The 24114-nt window shown below is 38.9% G+C and overlaps 2 protein-coding genes across 2 annotated transcripts; one reads left to right on the forward strand and one right to left on the reverse strand.

Moving 5' to 3' along the window:
- The first annotated feature begins 2327 nt into the window (after positions 1 to 2327).
- Positions 2328 to 11202, forward strand: CHMP2B (charged multivesicular body protein 2B). Its single transcript, XM_053456901.1, has 6 exons — positions 2328 to 2461; positions 6216 to 6307; positions 7601 to 7795; positions 8715 to 8817; positions 9742 to 9848; positions 10753 to 11202. The coding sequence occupies exons 1-6, from the start codon at positions 2428 to 2430 to the stop codon at positions 10861 to 10863; spliced, it is 642 nt and encodes a 213-aa protein (XP_053312876.1). The 5' UTR covers positions 2328 to 2427; the 3' UTR covers positions 10864 to 11202.
- Positions 11203 to 17329: 6127 nt separating this feature from the next.
- On the reverse strand, positions 17330 to 23449 carry POU1F1 (POU class 1 homeobox 1). Its single transcript, XM_053457001.1, has 7 exons — positions 23199 to 23449; positions 22202 to 22351; positions 20713 to 20826; positions 19801 to 20037; positions 18743 to 18907; positions 18266 to 18326; positions 17330 to 17627 (listed from the first exon to the last, which is right to left on the reverse strand). Exons 1-7 carry the CDS (start codon positions 23335 to 23337, stop codon positions 17414 to 17416), a joined length of 1080 nt encoding a protein of 359 aa, XP_053312976.1. The 5' UTR covers positions 23338 to 23449; the 3' UTR covers positions 17330 to 17413.
- Positions 23450 to 24114: the final 665 nt, after the last annotated feature.

Here is a 24114-nt window from a genome sequence, read left to right on the forward strand (position 1 = left end):
AATTTTTATTACTAATATATGCATTTAATAGCTAGTTAAACCACCTTTAAACTGAATGTGTAAATGCCAGGTTAACAATGTAAGGACTGAAAAACTTATCTTCAGATGGCCAGATGGTTGAAGGCTACCTTGCCACACAGATACCCTGTAGATTTGGCAATCGTTACTCTCTATTCAGTTCACTGCATTTCTGAAAAATGTTCTGCTAAGCCTAGTGGTCCCAGGGTTGAAACAAGTTCAATGACATTTGATAGTAATGTGTGTTATACCCCTGGGTGAGTCCCAAAATGACCGCGGTGCTGATTGGCCAAGTCTTACCGCTCATCTGTAACAAGTCCCACTTACTGTAAAGTCATCAATATCTGACATTCACACATCAGGGTCCCGATACTTTCGGACACAATGACTTTGATGAGACCTCCATCCCTGACTTCATCATGTGTCTTTTTGAGAAATGAGTATATTTGTTACTAGTACCAGAGGAGGTTAAAAAAAATACTACACTGATGCCCTGGGCTGGATGAAGAACATACAGAGATATAACTGGTTATAAGGACATGATTAGTTAGAGCTTCTTGATCCAGCGAGAAACCAGATTTTTGGAGTCAAGAAGGAAATATTTCCCACTTTTGAGGCACAATTGGAAATCACGTCAGTGCTTTTTTTTTGCCTCCTCCTGGATCGACCAGAAGGTTGAATTTGATGGACCTGTATCTGTAAATCTCTATGTTATAAATCTAGGTTACATTTTGAGAGGTTTATCATAACCAGCTTTTCCTGGAATCCCAAATATTGGAGTGTATCCAGCTGGTGTGTCAGTGCCACTAATGCTTACTGCATTGAAAATATTCCCCAAAATCTCTGAGATTATTTCAAGAATCTCAGGCAATTATTATATATTACGGAGCCTCGTCACACCGGGGTTGGCTTTTCATAATGTATCTTGTAACTACTTTGCTATCATACCTGGGAACTTCTGGGCTACGGCTACCCAGAGCCTTCCCTTGCGGGACGCGGCTAGGACCGCACGCTGATGTCAGCGGGTGGTCCTGTGACGTCAAAGGAAAAATGGGCGGGGAGCAGGGCGTGTCAAGACCCCACGACCCGTTGAGTTCCCAGGTATGTTTGCTATAACAGTGGACATTCACACATCAGGGTCCCGATACTTTCAGACACAATGACTTTGATGAGACCTCCATCCCTGACTTCTTTATCATGTGTGTTTTTGAGAAATGAGTATATTTGTTACTAGTACCAGAGGAGGTTAAAAAAAATGGAGTGTCACATGCAGCGTAGCTTCGCTTGGCAGACACTGGTGGTTTGTGCCCATTTTCACACTCGCCATCACGTCTTCCAGTAGAAGCGGTAGATGTTAATACAGTGAAGGCTTTCAAGCAAGCATGGGATAGGCATAAGGCTAAACTAGATATAAGATAAGGCCAGGGACTAAGGAAAGTATTCAGAGGTCGGGCAGACTGGATGGGCAGACTTTTCTTATCTGCCGTCACTTTCTATGTTTCCGTAACCACAGAAGCAGGTGCTCCTGCCGATGTCATTTTCCATTTTCCTCCAGACCAGGCAGGACTGCCGATGTATTCTGAATCAAAAAAAGGATAGATCATGTTTTCTTAGGTGGGCCAAGATAATACAGAGCTTATTGTCTTCCAGTTTCCATTAAACTACACGTACGCGATATACATTGTTACACATACACCCCAATTTCATGCCTTCCGATCTTGGAAATGGAAAAATAACCCTTTTCTCGTTGAGAATAAACTTCAGTGCTGTATACAGCAATCACCATTCACAGGGAAGGGGTTTTATCCGCAGACACTGAGGCTGCCATTGTTGAGATCTTGTGACTCATCCTTCAACCATTTACTTCCAGGGCACAAACATTTCAGGAGTTGCTGACCGGCCCATGTGAAGTGCTGCCCCCTGCAGTATGTATCAGGTATAACCTCGCTGAAGGAAATACTACTCAATTATACATTCCACATACTCCAGGGGAGGCACTTTACTGTTATGGTCAGTAATGTGTGTAATTAATACGCGCCTTGGGGGGGGGGATGATGAAGTCACAGCATTGCGTTCTGCATTGGACTGTAATGTGGGGGAGCCTGTGCCCCGTATCCCCCGGGGCCTCCAGTCAGTGGCTCCAGGCCCTGTGTGACCCGTTTATTAGGGTTACACACACCCAGCTGTATTTTCACACACAGTCACCGAGGGGCTGGCGTTCCTGCCGCTGCGACTCCACGAAAATATTGAAGCCGCCAGGACTCCCGTTACGTCACGACAGGGACGAGTCACGTGGTTGGGGGCGGGTCACGTGGTGGAGCGCAGCCGTGGAACCGGTTCCTGGTTGTGAAGTCAATAAGGAAATAGGGAGCGGGCAGGTAGATCGGAGAGCGCCGAGCGGCCGCAGACATGGCCTCCCTGTTCAAGAAGAAGACCGTGGACGGTGAGTGCGATAGTTTGCGGAAACTCTCTGTAAATGCCCTCTGCCCTCCCTCACCGTACCCCGGCACCCCTCCATCGCAGGGGGCGACTCTCTCCCCCAGGGTGCTAATATACCCCCTCGCAGGCAAATGCCCCTGCCCTCCCTCTGTCACTGGGTATTTATGTACAGCTGTCCCCCCCTGTGACCCCCTCTTTCTCTCACCGCCTTCACACCGTTCCCCATCACCACTACCCCCAGCATACTGTCAGCCTGCACTGCCCGTCACACCCCGGGTGCCTCTCAGGTGTGTATACGTATATGTATGTGTAATACATTGTACATGTGTAATGTATACATATATATATAACCGTCTGCCACACAGAGGTAATGCCCCATTCCGAGGGGTACACTGTGCCCTCCTCACCAGGTTTACCTTTTGTAGCCCCTTTTTTTCAGTGCTTAACCCTTTCATACAGATAGGGTGGCCTGTGGGTGGATATTATTCCTGTAATGCAGTCACCCTTATTTAACCCTATCCTTCCTGCAGGGCACACAGGACGCCAGGCTGTGTTACCCTTTCCTCCTTTTCATATCCCCCTTCCTCTTTACTCTTTGGGCCCCCATTGCAAATCCATCCCCTGCCAACCCCCCCCTCCTGCCAGCCCCCCCCTCCTGCCAGCCCCCCCCCCCTCCTGCCAGCCTCCTTATGTCTGGAAAGTGTATTTATACGTCTGATTCGCTTCTTTGATTCTCAGCAGAATCACAAAGAATCAATGTCTTCTCTCTCGCTCTATAATTATTTATATTATATCATGTTAGTGTATATTGTAAACCCGTATGCATTAGAACAGGTTATACTAACACATGTGCTGCATGTAACTTTATTCATTTCTCATAAAGTGTTGTTATTGATTAGATAAATGGATCTGAGTGTATAAAACAAATACAATGACTACAACTACTTGCTAGTGAGTGGTGTCACTGTGTGTATATGTATGTGTAACGGAGGCAGTGCTGTTTAACCTATAGCTTTGTGATGTAGCACAGTTTAGTAAATCGTGCCCGTTTGGAGGAGCGTGTTCCCCCAGGAGTACATAAGGCATGTTTAATTTGTGATAATCGCTGCAATTTACATGATCTGCTTGGCTCGCGTATAATTTGTCTCTGAACCCCTTTGGGTGAGACTTCCCCTCCTGGAAATCTCATAAATCCTTTGCTGCTTTAAGTCAGGTCTTTGATATATTTCCATGGTTTTCATACATTGTTCGTTATTGTTAGAATTTGCTGGCGATGCCATGAATTCTAGCGAAATACAAAACATCCTCCGAATCGGCCAGCCAGACGCCCCCAAGTATCTATCATTCTGTACGTCTTCAACAGTTCTTTAAATACCATTAATAAGCAAAATACTTTTATATTCGTATTCGTGTATCCTCTAAATGACATAAAAGTATCCCTTTTTTAAGTCTTTGTAGATGTAACATAAGGCTGTTTCACTTTACGGATGGGGTGGTAGATAAGCGGAGCAGCACCCCAGCAGAGGCGGTAGAGGTTAATACAGTAATGGAATGTAAATCTACATAAAGCTATCCTGAATCTAAGACGAGACTATAGGCTGGTTAAGGTCTGAGTTTTTTACGTCAGGGATAACAGACTAGATGGGCCGGGTCGGACGCTGCCGGTAAGGACTGTCTCTCGGATACGCGTTCTATAGATAGACACTTCCTTGTTGGAAAGCACGTGAAGAAACAATGACGTCACTTATGAGACAGTCATCAGGTGATCCCACGGAGAGGACAGAGGCGCTGATTCACTCGGTGACGCCTTCTGACTCGCAGCCAGCGCTGAGTGGGTTAAAGACGAGTCTGCGCCGGGATCTACGTAATGTGCCTTTAGAGCTGTTGGAAAAGCCACCTCTGTCTTGGCGCGGATAAGCAGCAGTCTACACGGCGCTGCCCTTGGTAGCAAACAGCATTCATCCTTTTAGATATCCGGCAGCCCCTGGGAATAAAACCTTAACTTCCACGCTGCGACTTCCCTGTGAAAACGTCAGGACGTGACGAATCCCTTACAAATGTATAGGTCAAAATATTTCCGCCCCGGTCTAGCGAATGAATGGGACACCCTTAGTGTGCCGGGTGCTGTCTGCACAACTGCAAGCCTCCTACCGGGAGAGCGCTTAGAACATTAAACTATATGGAGAAAACTCAGTGAAACCTTTTGGAAAGTAGGCCAGCACAATGTATAGATTAAATCCAGCCGCATACTGTTATCCTGATGGCTGCACATTAATGGCCATTAGCAGAATAGGCTTTTTATTTCCGTGCCGCGGCTACAAATATAGCGTTTTGCTTTAATGTATTTTATCGCTTTTATGCTCTCCTGTGCAAACTTCTTTGATTCAGCCCATCTAGCCTTTTTTTCCCCCTAACATAAGCTTGAATTCCCTTGCAGTTTTAGGCTCTATCGCTTCTGCTGGGAGGCTGCTCCCCTTATCTACCACCCTCTCAGAAAGTATTGTCTCGTTTTTGAAGCATAAACTTATTTTAGAAACTTTTCCGTTTGAATCTTGAGGACTTCTTACTTTTCATGGTCATTCCTGTGGGGTGTCCCTGTTTTATTCTCCACAATGACAAACGCCCAACCCTTTCCTTATTATCTTTATTGATCATGTGACCAGTAAAGCAGGGATCGTTTCATAGAATCATAGTTAAACGAGAGTGTGCTGGGCTCTGCGCATGCACGTGTTAAGAGTAGGAGGACCGCCTGTCCTGTTCTGCCGCTCTCCGCCCCGTGCAGCAATCTTTCAATGAGGTTGTATTTTCTTCGTAACCTGGCTACAAACTGTAGAAGCCGGAGCTCCCGTACAGACACGCTTTAGGGCCACTTTATCAGATATGTGCAGAGTAAGCAATGGACGCCTGTAAAGTAGTTTGGAAACATGTAGATTAAAGCACGCGTGTGAATTCAGTAACATAACTGTATACACAGACTGACGGATTTGGGATTTGGGTGATAACAAGTCCGTGATAACTTTTATAGCTCTTTTTGAGCATTGACTTGTGGTGATGGCTTTTGGAAAGGCGGGCACGAAATAGTCCAGAACTCTTAGACCAAACGGCTCCTGAAGAATGACGTTGATTAACCGTCCATGAAACAATCCCAATCTAGGTGATTTTAAGAAATGCGTGTAAAAGGGGAGCGCTGCCCCTGATAGATAAGTAGTCAGTCCAACCTGCTAGTTTGCACACCTTTACTCCTTTAGTCTTTATCTCTACCTGCTTCATTCCTATTCCACACCACGCGGGGTTAACACTTCCACATATCCTCTCCGGGAATTACATATGTATGAAGAACCCAAAGCAGATTTACATTCCAATACAGCAACAATGAGGTCTACATCAGAGCGTCGCGGCTATCGTCTTCCCCCATTAGACGGATCGCACGAAACCATAAAACGCACATTTTCTAACAGCCCGTTTGGAGATATAGCATGTTTTAGCGATTAAATATTCATATCTCAAGCTTCACGGCTTTATGTTGTTGGATATCGTTGTGGCCCCTAAAGATTACAAATGTGATCGTTTAAACACGAGCAGCATTAACCCTTAAGGTGCTGGAAAGAACCCGGCCAGTGTGAAATTCATTGCTCGTCCCTTTGGGAGCATTTGCGTAAAGGAACACGGAATGGAGTTAATGCGGTTCTCGCAGCGTTTAGTCAGGCGGCTATCGAATGGTTTTATTTTCTAAGCGTTCTCTCCTCGTATCCCCCCAGATATAATAAAGGAGCAGAACAAGGAGCTAAGAGGCACGCAGAGGGCCATAACCCGAGATCGAGCCGCCTTGGAGAAACAGGAGAAACAGCTGGTGAGTACTGCGGACGCGCTCTGCGCTAATAGGTACTTCTACCTTTTAGAATGGAGGCTCGTGTTAAATCATGAGTATCCTAAACAAAGGCGATATGCCGGCGCCGCTCCGCATGAAGGGCATCAACGTCCCTTCTTTCCCTTTTCTAACATTTTTTTTTCTTTTTTCCAGATAATTATTTGCAATTGTATTTATTGCGCTCTAAAGTGTAAGCGCAGCCTTGTGTGCGCTGAGCCTCATTACTGATCCCCGCGGTGGCTTGATATTTTTATGAAATGGCAGACTTTTTACAACCTTGTGTTTTTTTGTTTTTTGCTTTTTTTGTATCCCCTATTCGTGAGTTTTTCTGCTCAGCTCTAGCAAGATAGTCATCATTCATTCTTTCTATTTTGAGTACAGTACTTATCGATAGTTTTTATTTCCAAAAAAATCCCTTTTGTCTTGTACTGATCAAGTGAAAGAATTCCATTATGGGGGGAAAAAAGGCAAATAGAATTCTTTTGGATCTAGCAGCCAATCTGAAATTCTTTAAATGTGCTGAAGGTTCTCAAAAGTTAGAGGCCAGCAAGAATATCAACATCCACGGCTGTCTGCGTTCTCGTGACGGTCATAGATAGTTGAAAATACTGAGAAAAATACTTATTTTGACAAACGTTACTGAAGCGTTTCTTCCTTGTGTAAGCATAGTATGCCTGCATATTCCAGAAGATTATTCCACGTGTCTAGTACTTGTCTTTCTAAAGCAGCGCTTTCGTACGTTGGCCTTTAGTCGCCTATCCTGAAATAACGTCCTTTATGTATTGTGAAATCCCAGCAGGAGTAGCCAATGACAATAATGTAAGATTCCATATTTAATTATTTTTACGTTTTTTTTAGAATGAGGCGCCTGTGTGGCAGGTGGGGTGCTCAACCCTAAAGTGTGGCCAAAACCTGCAAATGTGCACAGTATCAAGAGAAGGCTTTAAATTGAGATGCAGTCCCACTGATTTAGCTCCTTTGGTTAGCAATATAGTCATGTAAAATAAGAGGACTCGCCAAAGTTGGGGTACTTGGCGGTGGGCGGCCAAGCAATATATGGCCATATAGTGTGAAGAAATCCCTAATATTTATGCCGCAGGTGTTTTTTTAATGGTATTTGCTGGGTATGCTCTGAATTCTTGCCTTGTTTTGTGTGACTTTTGGTCATTATTATCCTAGCGGGAACCTGGATGCCTTTTATGCTTTTTAGGTTTTTCGCTCCCCAGTAACCGTTGAGCTTTATGCGCTGATCTTACTTACATTTTCTCCAATCAGGAGATGGAAATAAAAAAGATGGCCAAGACGGGCAACAAAGACGCGTGCCGAATTCTAGCAAAGCAACTGGTGCAGCTCCGCAAGCAGAAGACTCGCACTTACGCTGTGAGTTCCAAGGTCACGTCCATGTCAACGCAGACGAAGGTTATGAGTTCCCAGATGAAGATGGCCGGAGCAATGTCTACAACAGCAAAGGTAAGAACATAATATACGCCTATGACCAAATAATACTTTACACACCCCATCGCTTTCAGTGTCGAAAAGGCCCAAACATAGACAATTATTTATTAGATCCTGGGCAAGCAAAACGATGCTTGCATTGCTGACAACATAGAATTCAGCAGTCGTGCATGGAAAAAGAAATGAGTATATTTACAAGGATCTTCTGAAATGACTCTGTATTATATATGACAGAAAGGGGATCAGTAAACCGAGAATGATACAAACTCCAAATCCTATGCATGCTGTTCACAACCACATAGAAAAAGGGCTTAGTGTCATTCTGCTGTTGTGTATTGCTTGCTTTACCAACACTACAGAACATAAAACAGGTTGAGCTGAGAAAAATATCTAACTTTTGTCTGTAATTAGACAACAATATTTCTGTTCTTAGCAAATATGTTTAAATTACCAGCCAGATGTAGAGTAAGAGAAATGACGCTCTCTGCTGTGCTTACATCTAAATGACGTGTATGTATAAATTATTCATTTGTAAGCAAACACGTAGTTCCTTTTAAAGTAAATTTAACGTAATATTGCTACACCCTTAATAAATTTGGTTTATTAGCATTATACTAGGATTGCTGACGGCATTCTGTGTACTATTTGTGCAAATTGCTATAACAATTACATGCCAACGCGATCAGTTCTGTGTGAAAAGCAGAAAACCTACATTAACGTTAAATCTGTTATAGTTAATTGTAGTTTACAGTATAATATACAGTGCACTTAAACATTTCATATTTTCGCTTAACCCTTTTAATACCTCTGTGTATAAATCCATCGGGACGCTAGAACTCGGTGTTTGAGAGTTTTAAACGGATACGTGGAGAATCGGTTTCTTAGAGACTGCTGTGAAAAACACAGAGATTTGACTGTTTGTTTTATTATTCAGACAATGCAAGCCGTAAACAAAAAAATGGATCCTCAAAAGACTCTCCAAACAATGCAGAATTTCCAAAAAGAAAACATGAAGATGGAAATGACAGAAGAGATGAGTAAGTCGCCTTTGTTTCATATTAGAAAAGTTGTTAGCTACAGTGTAATTTACATTGACTGTGGAGGGATCACATCTTGTTTCGGTTATAAAAGTGAACGTATAAGAAAGGTAGTAGTTACTGGATCTGCAAAGGTATTTGTTACCATCCAATGGCCTCTAGGATAAGCATAGAAGAATGAATGAACGGATGAGATTTTCATTCTTTGTACAGGGCTCCCTCTAGTGGCTAGCAGGTGTAGTTACAACGTTAAAACTGCATTAAACACCAATAACATTCAAAATGACTGTATGAAAAAGTATTTGGGTCACAAGGGATTTAGCATAGCTAAAATATATGCAAAAATATCTAAATCCATGGTTTGAAAAATCCTTATATATGTACACTATTTTTCACTATTTTTTGGAGCATTAGCTGTTTTCATGGAAATTCTACCTGTAACATAATTGCAAAAGGGTTATAAGGGGCCTCTGTATGTTAAAGATCTGCTGTTTTTTGTTATTTTAATGGACAGAATTTGTTTTTCTTTTAAAAATAAAATAAAATAACCCCAGGAAATTATGGTGACCCCCAAACTTCTGAAAGGGAGTGTATATGGGGTTTTAATGTAATGCACGATACCTCATTCTAATGTGGATGTATATTTTGTAGACAGAGCAACTTTTTTCTGGAAAACATAAGCGCCTTTAAAATCATAATTACTGTATCTAACATTGTAGTGAAGAAAACAGATTTAGGCATTTTAGATCTTGTGTATGAATAAGTGGAGAATGTTGAAATTGTATATCACTTTTTTGTAGGAGTCTTTCAAGGCTTTTTTAGGACGACAGAATTGTTTAATTAAATTATGGCACACTGCAGTGCTTTGCTTATTTACTTAATGTGGAGAACGTATATATAATCGTGGACTTTTTTCTTTTCTAGTAAACGATACACTGGACGATATATTTGATGCATCTGAAGATGAAGAAGAAAGCCAAGACATTGTGAATCAAGTATTAGATGAAATTGGCATTGAAATTTCTGGAAAGGTACAACTTTATTTAAAAATGCTTCATCTATACAGATCTATATTTCCGTTAACTGTTACAGTGTGTGTATAGTGCTAGAGTCAGGATGACTGTATTGTAGTGTGTGAGTGTATAAGAATGTGGTGTCGGCTTGTATGTTACAGTATGGCATTAGCACGAGTGTGCGTGTTAGTGTAGGGTTTTAGAATGTGTGTGTATATGAGCATAGAATGTTAGTGTGTGTGTGTGTTACTGTAAGGTATTATATAGTGTGTATGTTAGCGTATGGCAAGACTCAACAAACCCCTTGGCTATGGGGTGGGGGTGAGGAGGGGTGAGGCGCGTGCCACGGTAGAAGACATCAAGGCGCCCGTGTTATGTCCCCCTGCGGTGGTAGAGAGACCGCAGCAGGCAGCTTGCACTAAGACAGGTCTCCACAAGGTGGGAGGGGGGAACGGTATGTGCTAATGTGGTGCAGCACTGAAGGTTTAACTGTGGGCTGGGGGGTAATATATGAAAATAAAAACATGATTGGGAAAGAAAAAGGCTCCTAAATTGTTTGGCTGGCTCCTAGATCCAAACCAAATGTGTCAGCCCTGGGTTAAATCACATAATGAACTATACAAAAACAAATAAATAAATAAAAAAAAAAAACGGGTGTACTGTCCTGGGGTCAGGGGGCCTTTGTAATTAATTTTGGACCGGTCTGGGGAGGCAGGAATGCAGCGGGGTTATGTGATGTGGTAGAAGTGTAGTAAAAGTATGCAGGTGTTTGTGAGCATGTGTAAAGGTGAGTGAGTGTGTGTGTGTGTGTGTGAATGTGTATCCCAGTGAGGATGTGATTTACTGGGTAAGTAAACCGCATTTCTACTTGATATTACCATTTTACAGCTTTCGTGTTATTTATTATTGTTATCTCTCCTAGATGTCCAAAGCACCGTCAGCAGCCAAAGGATTGCCCTCTGCCTCTACTTCTAAATCTACTATTTCGGATGAGGAAATAGAGCGCCAACTAAAAGCCCTGGGAGTAGATTAATCTTTACACACTAAGCCTCTTTTTCTAAGGGATTCTGCAAGAACATTTTTTGTTTTCCTTTGTTAAGGCTGCAAAGAGCCTGTTTTTAAGATGAGTGATCTCTTTTCAATGCAGATTGATGGAACCATATCAGATTTTGCTGAACCGTGGACAATTTTCGGTGACATGTACAATAACAATTGTATATAATTCAGTAAATCATAGCTTGTGTATAAATACCCTGATATTTTCCTCTCAATATGAAAGCTGGCAGTTCACCAAGTACGATTGTGTAACGTATCCCTGCTGATCTTGGTGGGTGCCTACAGTTTCATTTTGAGATACATTTGACAAAAACTCTTCAAGGTTTTTTTTTGCGTTTTTAGAAAGACCTTTCTAAATTTCACTCATTGTTTCGTGATACTTCTGCTTCAACAATGCTTATCTTATACTGTTAACACCAACCTACCAGCCTTGCAGCCAAAGCGACCAGATATATGGATGGAATTTCTTTGTTGTGTTACTTAGAACCTTATATACATCCATAAGAGGGGCGGTGGATCAGTCTTCCAAATCTCTAGATAGTATAGTTGGGCGAGCGGCACTAACGGGAAGGATGGACTCTGTAGACATAGATCAGAGTGACTGTTAAATCATGTGGCTGGGTTGAGAAGATACAGTCTCACTCATGGAAGTCACAATGCTTTATGAAGGGCTGACCCCACCACGCTTCTGCTCCATGAAGGACTGAGCTGCACCTGTGTTAGAGAGGAGCTCCCACCATACGTTTCTAGGGTTTGTGGAGAAAATATCACATATATTAACACAAACATCTCCTAAATAGTAATGTTTTAAATTTACTTCTACGTTTCGCATGAGTACTCATCCACCAATGATCCTCTAATATTTGTGAAGCTAGTTCTCGTGACCTGGAAGCTTCTTGGAGATTGGAACTTGGCCCAGCGTGCAATGTAAAGGCTTAAAATATTTATGCTGCAAATGGCGTCCGTATGCATGATGTAGGGTGAACTTCTTGCAGAAGAAAGCCATTACGGGGCTGGCCCTTCATATTGCATAATGTATAGCTAGGGCATGGAACTGAAATGTTTCACCACCACTACAGACTTATTTTATTAAATACCCCCAAGTAGAAGAAATGATGAATACAATCTGGGCTCTGCCATGGCTCACCCATAAGGAACAGGAGATTCTACAGGTCTTGCGGTTTAATTTCAAAGCATTGCATGGGGAAAGTGCATTACTATTTTTTAATCTAATAATTAACCATGTTGAAAATGATGGTACTATTAAGAACTGGCTTGTTTCTTGTGCTTTTAACATGGTTATTAGATAAAAATATTTTAGGATAATCTTGGAGTGTTGGAACTTTAGGTTTCATTTCATTTTTTATGTGTAAAACCTCCATTGTTGTGCCTTTGTAAATTAAAGCCTTATCCTAACCATTGGGGTGTATGATCATTTATTTGCCGTTGCTGAAATGTGGTCAAAAAGACCAGTCAAAGTTGTACACATTTTTAGAGTTTATGGAATAACATGAAATTGTGAGGCTTCTCAAACCTGTGGCTCTCAAACCCCTTTTTAGCATAGAAAACTCTCCCCAAAAAGCATAATTTTTTTACGTTGTTTTTATTACGGTATTTGTTTTAATAAAAACTGCTCATTTGAGTGTATTGTGTAGGTCAATAGAACTTTAGATAAAACAAATACATAGTTACAGCAGTCTGCCCTTTTTAAATGACTTTTTACTTTTAATTCTTTGGGGACATCTGCAGCATTCTTGAAATCTGTATTTGCTTTTACTTATTCTACTGGAACTCTTTCCTATGTATTTACTATCGTTTCTGTGATACAGAATTTTCTTACATTTACTCCTTAGATCTCTGTCCAATGCATATCACCTTTGGCTTGCCATCTGGCACACTAGGCTAGTCTGGCGGCCGATAGGGCTGCATTCCTGCCCTTACTGCCGCCATAGCGGTAAATCAAATCCTAGCGTGCACAGCTGTGAGTGTGGTCGGGCATATCAAACTGGCGGCCTTTGACCTTAAAACACCCCACAGTCCTACCCAGATCATGGGGTTTATTTGAGAAAGGAAGATGTTGCAGGAGAGTTGTGATTTCAGTTCCCTTACTTCATTATGGATTATGAAGGGTTAACACTGGCAGAGCTGGCCTTGCATAATGCATATTTTAATGTGGAAGAAATCTCACTGATATTAAGTATAAATTATACAGGGGCAGCCAAGCTCTTGAGAGTGTCATAAAACCACAATCTTCATTAGTCATCTCTCTTGTAGTTGGAGAAGTTGATAGTCAATGAAGCTGCTGTTTATGAAAGGTACAGTGAGATCCATTCGCTGTCAAATATTAGCCAACACAGTTTTCTCCTATCTGGATTTTGCCAGTTACATGATTCCATTCACAAATTTTAGACTGCGCCATTTCTTGGATCGTATGAGATTCTGTGAGATGCGCCATGTTGTTGGATAGCCAAGTGAATGATACAGTAATTTAAACAATGCGTTTAAAAAAAAAAAAAGCCCTTTTACCATATAAACAGCATAAAACCATGTAAATAATTTATGTACATCCTAGATTCTACATAGGAAATGTCAATAGACTAAGGATCAAAATGCAGTTTAACACCTGCGTTATGTCCTGGACGTAAATGTGGGTAAATAAATAATCATGATGATGAAAGGAGCCACAAACAATGTAAGAAAAGAAAGCAACATACATCAAAAATAACACGCAGCATCAAAGTGAATGCCATTGGGAAGGGGATGTGTCTAAGAAAAAAAAAAAACTTCCACTCATAGGTCCACACTGTACATGATCTATATCCGTACAAAGACGAAACACAGAAAGCCACAAGAAGGGCATTCGGAATAATGTGTACCAACAGGGAAATACAAATCATGTTTCCAGTCATCCAAAGTAAGGAACAGTCTCAACCTAATACCCTTAAGGACTACCTCTCTACAATCCCGAACATCCAAAGGGTTGGGAAATGCCGTAGCAAACTCCCTACTATCTCACAAAACCGGGAAGTCACAGTGTTAATGTCCATTACCAGGATCACTGATTCTACTGTTTGTCACATTATTTGTATCGACTAGAAGAGTTCTGTCATCTGTCCTCACCTTTATATATAATCGGGGATATATGCCCTGTATCCCACACATGTTATTGTGCCCTAGGATTGTCCATCAAGCCTGGAAAGCTGAAGGTGCCCCATATTTTATATTGGAGGGATGACAACTTCCAGCTTGCCTTAAATCTCCTTCTGAGATTAGGCCACAATGTATGCTAAGAAAGAAGTGCTTGGATTCTTAAATCACTGCCATTTTAATAGTATTGCCAGAAGTGCTGTATAACTGACACCTGGTTTTATCATTTTATATTCAAGTAAACTTCCTTTATCTGCAGACATGGAGGTGTTTGTTAGTCAACATATTTTCCTCTATGCAGTCACCACACTGAGCTGATCCTTTATGGCAATGCTAAGGAAGTCCCTTCCTACACAGACTTTTATTAGAGTGCCCAGCTGGGTCAATAAGACTGAGGAATTGTATTGTTTCCCACATGCAGTATATGGTAAGGAGTCAAGGTGTTTGTCTAGTAGAGTGCGCTAAGATATCAGATCCAGCACACATTATAAATGGCTAATATGTAGCTGCCTCTGTTATGCCAAAACAAGAACATATTTTGAAAATGTATTTTTAATCTGATATTTATAATTAAAAATGGTGTGAGTTCCCTTTAAATTTCAAGAGGAAGCTGGGAAGAAGCTCTATACAATCAGTTCCCAGTCCTGTAGTCCCTTTCCTCGCCCACATTTCCAAAAACAGCTTAACAATGGAGGAGAGATAATTATGGGTTAATTATGGTCAGTGTGGAATATGCCTGGGCAAAAAGAGGGGGAGAGATAAAGGCATAGTTAAAATACTGATTGCTAAACAAGCAAAATTAACCCTGTAGTAAAGGAATAGTAAATACTGCTGTTTTCACTTGTATGACAGCACTGCCCTCTAGTGGTAATTTTATATATAGCATCCATTTAGATCTGATGCATCTGTATATTAATTTACACGTATATTGTATAATTTAAGATACACATTGTTGTAAGTGTCATGTCAATTTTTTATGCATATCCTTTGCCTCTTCTTACTATGATGCATGGCATGGAAATCCAACTCTGGCACATAAAATCAGCTTTGGCTATATATATTTTATTACCTGACAGCCGGGAACTTTATGACATAAGTGTGGCCGATGGCTGGACATGTATTTAATATTTAGAACTGTTTTTCATTTACACAAAAAAAACGCTGGAATAATACTATAAATGTACAACAATTCACAGAGTTGTCATATACTTTTATTTTAATTTATAAATAAATTATGACATTTTGATAATGGTAAGTTTTAGATACAGAGTACCACACATGAAACTAGAATGGGATAACATTTTGAAACAGTTAGAGTAAAAAATAAATTAAAAAAAAGTGAAAACAATAGAATATGAGCCGGATCGTATTGCTTGAGATTTACTTCTAAATAGCTCCGCATATACATTGTAAGACTCTAGACTTTGTGGGTTGCAGATGAACCAGAAGAGTCGTATATCTTCTAAACTCCGTGACAAACACCAAATGACTTCAACAAAACATACGATGGCATTCAGCATGTATCGGGTCCAGCCCCGATGAGCTTCTCTAGCATGATGGACGGGCCTAGACTGATATATAATTCCATGTTTCAATGAAATTCCAGTGCTCATCTTTGAAACCTCATTTCAAAGTTGCTTGATCGGCACCCTATAAAACAACACTAGTGATCCTAACGTGACTTTCACTTCTATGTTTGAATTTACGTCAAACACAAAGATGTTTAAAAAGTGAACCATGTGACCAGAAATGCATTTAGACAAAGTGGAAGGAAAATGGGGGACAAAATGGCAAACCATTGCAGGTAATATTAGTCAAAATAAACAACAAACCTCAATCATTTTTAGCTGGATACATATTTCTTACATGGAATGTACTTGTGTCATGTATGTCATTCACTAGTGAAATAGTAAGTTGAACAAGTGTGCATGAACTAGGAGCAGGGGAGAGCTGGCAAAAGTGTGCTGGGGGTATCACCCCTCGGTTGCTCTGATTTGACTATTTTTAGGCTTTTGCTGTGCAGTTCAACATTTGACCACCAGGGTGTCTAGTGTAACAAGGGCTTTAGGCCTGACTGGATCCTTTCTGTGATACTTTTATGCAGTCTACTTTGGCAACTACCTGTTGTACACAACATGATTATCCATGTTGATGATTGTTGTTCTTCCTATCATTAGCCAAATGGTTTGGGCCACTAGTTTTGGCATGCGGTCTGGGCTGAATGAACCTTTCCCTGAGCAGGGTATTGATTCATGTGCCTAGATCTTACCATCCATACAGAGAGTACATATTCTAGAATAAATAAACTGGTGCATGCGGTGGCATAACAATCATCAATTTAAATCGGGTGATTTCTCACAATCTCTCCCTGCCTGCTGTCTGATCCAGCATGCAGGAAGTGACATCACATCTATTTCCTGCATGCTGGATTGGTCTGCATGAAGGGAGAGAGACATTGTGTCTGTAGTGGCTGGTTTCTGGTTCCTTACAGGAGGCTAAGATGGCACAAGCAAGCAGCTTGAGGCACTCAGATGGCCCAGGAAAGCTCTTTACGGACAAAGATGGCACAGGAAAGCTGCTTATGGACAGATTGTTCAGACAGGCCAAGATGGCACAACCATTGGGGTCCTGTGGTTTCTATTTAAGCCTGGATTTATTTATAACTGTTCTGTATTTCACTCCCAGTTCTGTTTTGTACACAGATCCATCACTAGCTAAGCTGCTTGCATTTATGGCCCATAAATAATAAAGTGAATGTGGCATATTTAATGACAAGACCAAGGACTGATTAACGTCGGAGTCATCAGGAAAAACGTTTAGACTAGATGGGCCGAATTGTTCTTATCTGCCATAAAATGTTATGTTTCTGTGTTTGCACACGAGAAAAGATTAGCTAAAGCTACACTGCTTGCCTCCTGCTCCATTGTCTCATTGCCAAATGAAGTATACAATTGCTTGCTTAGGACACACATTCTGGATTATTTTTGTATTGAACTCAATCAAGCCTAGTAATTTGCTACATACCCCCCTAATATCCTACATCGTATTCCAGGAAGTGTTTTGCTTTAGACTTGCGTTCCCTTTAAAACAATGGAAATGTATCGGTGGAAGAATCTGTCCATGTGTTTTTAATATCGGTGAGCACAGAATACACTGATGTTGAAGATCCTACTAAAGGTGGACTTATTAGCAGGTGCCATTGAAAGTCAAATACTAAAGTATATAAAATAAAGTGTGCTTTCTATTATAATAGTAAAAACATGTAATAAAAAGTCCAGTACTGGTGCAAAATGGCTGACCAATGGGCTGTGTTGCTAACCTTGTGAATGTCAGATGAATGAGCAACACATACAAATGTGCGTGTCCAGTAGTGACGTGTTTCATCTGCATTCATGGTGATCTTTTGTAAAAGAGCTGAAGGTATTCTGGTGCAAACTCGTCTTTACTCTTTTCTCTCGTTGCCTTCTATTGCAGAACCAAACACGAACCACTTCCTTTTCCAAATTCAAGCCCTCCGCCATTCTCATTATTTCCTGTGAAGAAGGTTTGCTTTGTTCTCCAAAGTGGGACTCAAGTGCTTCTTTTGCAGCTATGCTATTAAGAACAAAAGAGGGAAAGAGCTGAATATTAGGTAACTATTTTAGAATTATTTGGAATTGTACTCTATCCTGATTTTCCACACCAGCTGGAACCAATCTAATCAAATATAATAACTTCACATTACTAATGGTTCTTAGTACACAGACTCATAAATGCTCTACTGAATGGGCAAAATCTTGTGGAAAGGCTTCCCAGATGAGAATGTCATAAAAGTGCCTGTTGGTGTAATGGTCAGGTGTCCCAATACTTTTGTCCATATAGTGTATGTGGCGTTAGAATTCTGTGCACCTGTCAAAAAGGGCCACATGCAATGGGGCTCCTTCACCGCTTTAATTATTGAGCAGTACAGGTACAAGCCCTTTCTCACCACTTTTGTGATGGATCACAAGATCTGTCTAAAATATTCACACATGATCAGGTCTAGCTGCTATTGATGGATCTTTACTATGTCCTAACGTTCAACATAATTAGCAAATCTACCCCAGCATCTTCTATTGACTTTTGTTCAAGTAGGTAAATATTACTATTTAGGAAAGGAGGGCATGGGTCAAGATTCTCCCTTAACTGCATTCATAGTGGAAATGTTCAAGCATTCAATAGATTAATATTCGAGGATGCATGTTTATACTAACCTAATAGTTGTTCTGCGCTTCCTTTTTCGCTCATTTCCACCAATTTTTTCGTTGTATAAAGCTGATTAATAAAAAAAACACATACATTATATACATGAAACAAGAACAGAAACAGTGACCTTTCTTTTTAAGCATCCAAATTTCAAGTGAAACTACCAAAGAAATCCAGACCAGAACAGACTTCTAGAACATATTCAGTAATGGACTTCAGAAGACTCCATGTAGACCCCTACCAAATTTTGCTTGCGCTGAAGATTAATTGGGACGCTGGTGAATAGCTGCCCACAGAATGAATAAGGGTTCCAGAAACAGGCATCCAAAGGCTTTATATGGTTAAAATGATTTTATCCAATTTCTGGATTCTGTAGTTGGTCTCTAAAAGGATTTGGGAGGCCAACTGGGTATAAATTCCATCGGTAAACAGCAAAGCGTTATGATGAAGACATCAGTGGTTTGCAAAATCATCTAAAATCCTACCTCCAACTTGCTCCGCTTCATCCAGCCATTTGGATAGGATAGACTTCAGCTTGCAAGCATTTTTAAAACTTAGTTGCAAGTTTTCAAAACGACATATTGTGGTCTGGCTGAATTCCGAGCCGTGCACAGCAGCAAGCGCTTCTCCAACATTAGTCTGAGTGTATCCTGTTTGGAAGGAATTATTGGAAACGGTGAGCTATAGGGTTAGCATCTGTAGGTATTCTGTATTTTACATTTTCACTTTATGGAAATAAATTCAACAATGGCCAGACCAGAAGTAACTTTGAAAATACGACAAATCCATGCCATGTAAAAAATGTGTTAGTGGTAGTGTGATTCATTTATTGTTTACTAAAATATTAGTAAGTCACACCAGAATAAGATCAATTTGTCAATATATCAATTAATTGGTTGCAATCGGGCCTATTAATAAGCTGTCTCCTGAGAAGCCTTTATCATACATAAAGAAAAAAACTAAAACAAAAGCAGGACTGCACACCATATACTCTATAGAATTTATCCAAATATACACATTTAAATTTTAAAAAGTTTTACAGTTATTTTCATTTTTGTATTTTTTGGGGGATGCTTTTTTTTAATTTTTGTATAACCATTCTTTTTCTTTTTTTGTAACGTAATTTGTATTGACTTATTGTATCACTGATTATAACTGGTAGCCAAGTTATCATTGCAGAGAGTTATTATTGTAGAAAGCGATGAGCCTGAAAAAATGGTTCCAATGCTGTGTTTGGAGATGAAATAGTGTATTCAGGTTGCATGCTATTTAGGAAGATTATAATATATTTACTCCTCTAAAAGTGTTAAGTATGGCATTAGTTATTAAAGTGGATGAATGAGAGAAAGAAAAAAGAAATGAAAACAAATGACAGAAAGGATGAAGAGAGAGAAAGAGAAAAGAAGATAGAATATAAGAAAGAGAGAGAGAAAAAAAGAGGCAGAAGAGGGTGTGAGAGAAAGAAAGGCAGGGGGAGAAAAAAATAGAAGAAAGAGAGAGAGAAAGAAAGAAAAAGAAGAAAGTTTATAATTTCAATGCATACCTAGCTTAATCCTTCGAACTTTGAATTCATTAGCAAACTTTTCCAGTTCTCTGATTTCTGGAGAATCCATGTCAATTGGCTCTTCAATTGGTTTATTCTTTCGACGGAATTCTTGCTTGAAGTCTGCAGTTGTGATATCCTCTCCCAGAAGTGTCTGATGCACAGGGGCAAATCCGTGACCCAGTGTGCAAGAGCTAGCGCTCATAAGGCAAGGGGGTAGGCTACCCGTATGGACCCCTAAAGTAGAGACTTTTATTATTATTATTATTATTATTATTTTAGTAATCTGACACAGAAAAACCTTAAACCTTGAATACAAAAAATGATGATTATCATAAACTGCACTATAAAGCAGTTGTAGATCCAAATATTGAATTAGACATATTCCAGAGATACACGGTTATCGCCAAATCTATAGCAGTACGTACTTTTCTTCTTTCATAAGAACAGCAGTACACATGTGGACTTTAAATTAAAATCTATGTTCTTTTTATATATGTTACATGCATTACATTTAATATGACAAATTATATAGGAGAATGAATAATGGGAAAGCATTAGCAATCCTACTCTTTAGATCAATATTCTAATAAATTGTAATAAATGTTTTTGTGAAGCTGATGTGAAAAAGCATACTTAAGTCCCATACTATAAATATCAAGGTAGGTTAACAAAAATGTTACTGAAAATGTAACAGATCTTATAGTAAATTTTAGAGAAAAAAAGTCCATGCCCTTTTAATACTGCATCACTATTATAAACCTGAAAAATGTAATATTATTATAAATGTAATATTTAGAACAGGGGCACAATTCGAATATGAATGGTAACAATGTAACAGATTGGTGTATATTTATTGGGGTATATTTATCGTATCGTATGCTGTGCCTGATATGTTTCACAGTCACTCACCTTGCAACGTACTCACTCCATTCACAACATTGGAAAGAGGCATACTGCATGTTTGCAAAATTCGTGTTTGGGAGATACTTGCAGACAGCATTTCTGGAGTTGCAGGTTTAATACCTAAAATACAATTCTAATTACATATATCTGCTTATGTCAAAAGACCGGCTGACTATGAGGATAGTTTTAACTAATATTATTTTTACCAAGGGAATGTATAATTATTATATACTCTTTGTACAGCGCTGCAGAATATGATGGTGTTATAGAAAGCAATAATAATAATATTACATAAATTACTAATAAATAAAATAACTTATTAACTGTTCATATTTCATTTGTTGTTTCATTAAATGATTCATAACTCGTGGCTTCACTAATAGAAGTAGAAGTTTTAAAACTAAATTCTAAGTATCTTTTAAACATTTTTTATTCGCTTCAAGGGAAAATATCCCCAAAAATATTTAGCATAATTATTTATAATTATTGTTTTTTATATATAAAAGTTGTACATAACTCTCTCTATATATATATATAAATATTTCACATAATTAGTCAAAAGCAAAAAAAAAATAATGAATACAGTGCAACTTTTTAATCATGTGTTGTTTTTACATTTTTATATTTATATTGTATTGCTATGATACAATACAAATAATTCAATTTGGGGTCTTTTGGACCTAGACTCTATTACAATAAGTTGAATAGTTCAACCACTTTGATAATGTTGGAAATTCCTTTTTTGAGAAAAAAAAGTGACTAGGCATTTTAATGGCTGCCAATAGAAAATATGCTCCCATATCCATATCACTAGTGGGTAGTATTTATATAATGATTTATATTACATGTCTGCAATAGCTTTATGTCCCAAATGATCCGTGACATGTTTCTTCTTGGCCTGGTCTAATCTATCTGAACAGAGCCAACTTGACCATTCTTACGGAATCATTTTTCTTTCATAACGCATTGTTTAGTTAGTTCAAATGTTTGAACAAATCATAGCTTGAAAGCAAACTTGCTGAATAAATATTTTAGTGGAAGATAGACATTAAGCCAAAATCAGCTAGGTTTAAGCAATTAGACAGTTAGGTTAACTCTAGATAACAAAAAAATTTAAATATGACAAATACCATATCAGGTTTTTTTGCCTTCAAGTTGATTAATTCAATTTTTTCAGAATACCTCACAAAAGGCAGCTTTTGTGATTAAATTCATTGTAAATTAATAAAAATGTCAATCCCTATATATATATAGATATCTATATCTATATATATATATATATAAATATATATATATAAATATAATATATAGCTATATATATATATATATATATATATACATAATTTTAAAAGCAAATTTATTGAAAATATATATATTTTTTTTTAGAAAACTTTTATTTTGCACTATTTTGCCCCTATTGATGAGCATTTACATAAAACAGCACACAAGCACAAAAGACATCTTAACCAATTTGAAGCAACTACTAACGTCTTACCTGCCATCACCCCGTAGGTAGATTGCTGGTTTCCATAATGGCACGATGGGTTTGGGTAATGCAGGCCTGCTGGCATATTTTCCACATTAGGCACAGAGGAGTACATATGAGAAAATTTAGGGATTTGGACCAAAGATAAAACAGACGGGACTGGTAAGAAAATGTGTGGATTCAAGATACATTCTTCAAATAGGTGTTTAAAAATATCACAGACTCTGACATAACAAATTAACTATTATTGAAGTAAAGACAAATACATCAAGACACTAACCTGGACAATTCTAGATATTTTGGTAAAATTATCAAATTTAAAATAAAATTTAAATAATGCTTATTACACTTTTACACGTTACACAATGAGCTTTACCACTATAATCAACCGAACATTATTATATTATAAATCCAATATCTATTTTTATAACATCCTGTATTTATTTAACCCCTTAATGACAAAGCCCGTACATGTACGGGCTCAAAATCCATTGTTACATCTATTATTTCCCACATTCCTTGTATACCCATAAGGTTAAAGGCTACAATTACTTTGAAATGATTATTATTATGCAAAACCAATACAAGAACTCACTAGGCAAGTCTCCCTGCGCCTGATCTAAATAGATGGCTATAAGGTTTTATATATTGTACAGAGCTGAACGCAAGTTTTGGTCTGCAATAATATCTTTTTATCATATTTAATGGTACTTACTATAGTCAGAATGCTTCAAAGCCATTGCCATGTCTAGCTCATTTGATATATAATTTTAACATAACTTAATTTAAAAAAATTCAAATAATGAGCTGTCTCTAAATATTTGTCTTTCTGATTTTTTAACTAGTACTTCTTATTTACTGCATTGACATAGTTAACTAGACCAATCATTTTTAAATATGACCATGTATGATGGTTAGCTACTCAATAACTAGAATGACATGAAAAAGTAAAGATTAAGGACTTAGTATTTCGTTAGTCCTTTTAAAGTTAAGAAGAAGCACTTACCGGTAGAGACCACATTGGTTGTGTGATTGCTGACGGGAAGGTACTCTGCGCTGTGGTGCATCCTTAGTGGAAACGTAGCCGAAGAATCAGAATTTAATGGAACAAAAGAATCAGCTGTCACAAAAGCTTGGAAACTCATTCCACCGAAAGAGAAATGTAAGAAAGAAGAATGGCTCGTCTGTTCTTTACTTTACTGAACCGGTAGTGGATGTTAAAGTGAAACCTTGATAAATTGCATGTATACATTAAGTAACTATATGGAAATGGGTGTCGTGTGCCGGTATTTATACTGCCAGAAAATCCCTTTATCCATCTTATTATCCCATCCACAGGCGATTGCTACATAAACACGTAGCTGGTCCTTCCCACCGACCATAACAATATCTATCCAATTAGTCTACAAAAACAGAAACCTGAGCTTGTGAGCTTACGTCTACTCGGCCGATCTACCATTAGTTCCAGAGAAAGACAAGTATTTAAAAAAAAAAAGGTCATGTTCTGAAGCACTGACGGTAGATAATATAGCAGGACCTAAATGGTGGCAGAGGCAGGTTTTTGGCTCCCGCAAGTACTAGACGACATCACGGTGACATTATTAAAACCTGCTCATGGAAACACAATGGAGAAAGAATTGAGAGCAAGAAATATGCTTTTAAGGAATCCAAAACTGACAGTTTCTGGTGTAAAACGCGGTTTCAGTATGTATTTTCATAGTCAGATGGTTAGGTGTTCAAAATCAAAAAAAGAGAGATTAAAACTTTTGTTATTAATTTAGACATAAAAACTACAGTGGAGACACTTCACATACTGAAACCAAGGCTTCTCATTTAAAGCTCCAAACACATATTCAAATAGTTTAAGATGCATGAGTTTTAATATAATATAATTTACCATTATTCCTTGGCTTTAAGGCCTA

The sequence above is a fragment of the Spea bombifrons genome, chromosome 2 (genome assembly GCF_027358695.1).
Source record: "Spea bombifrons isolate aSpeBom1 chromosome 2, aSpeBom1.2.pri, whole genome shotgun sequence".
Taxonomy (NCBI): Eukaryota; Metazoa; Chordata; class Amphibia; order Anura; family Pelobatidae; genus Spea; species Spea bombifrons.

What these genes read in the sequence shown, in the direction of transcription:
- CHMP2B (XM_053456901.1), top strand. Translation starts at nt 2,428, where the DNA reads ATGGCCTCCCTGTTCAAGAAGAAGACCGTGGACG. An exon ending in CAATGTCTACAACAGCAAAG is followed by an intron (nt 7,796 to 8,714) that starts GTAAGAACATAA and finishes TTTATTATTCAG; the next exon opens with ACAATGCAAGCCGTAAACAA. An exon ending in GGAAATGACAGAAGAGATGA is followed by an intron (nt 8,818 to 9,741) that starts GTAAGTCGCCTT and finishes TTTCTTTTCTAG; the next exon opens with TAAACGATACACTGGACGAT.
- POU1F1 (XM_053457001.1), bottom strand. Translation starts at nt 23,337, where the DNA reads ATGAGTTTCCAAGCTTTTGTGACAGCTGATTCTTTTGTTCCATTAAAT. An exon ending in AGTTCGAAGGATTAAGCTAG is followed by an intron (nt 18,908 to 19,800) that starts GTATGCATTGAA and finishes CCTTCCAAACAG; the next exon opens with GATACACTCAGACTAATGTT. An exon ending in AAGCGCAGAACAACTATTAG is followed by an intron (nt 17,628 to 18,265) that starts GTTAGTATAAAC and finishes TGTTCTTAATAG; the next exon opens with CATAGCTGCAAAAGAAGCAC.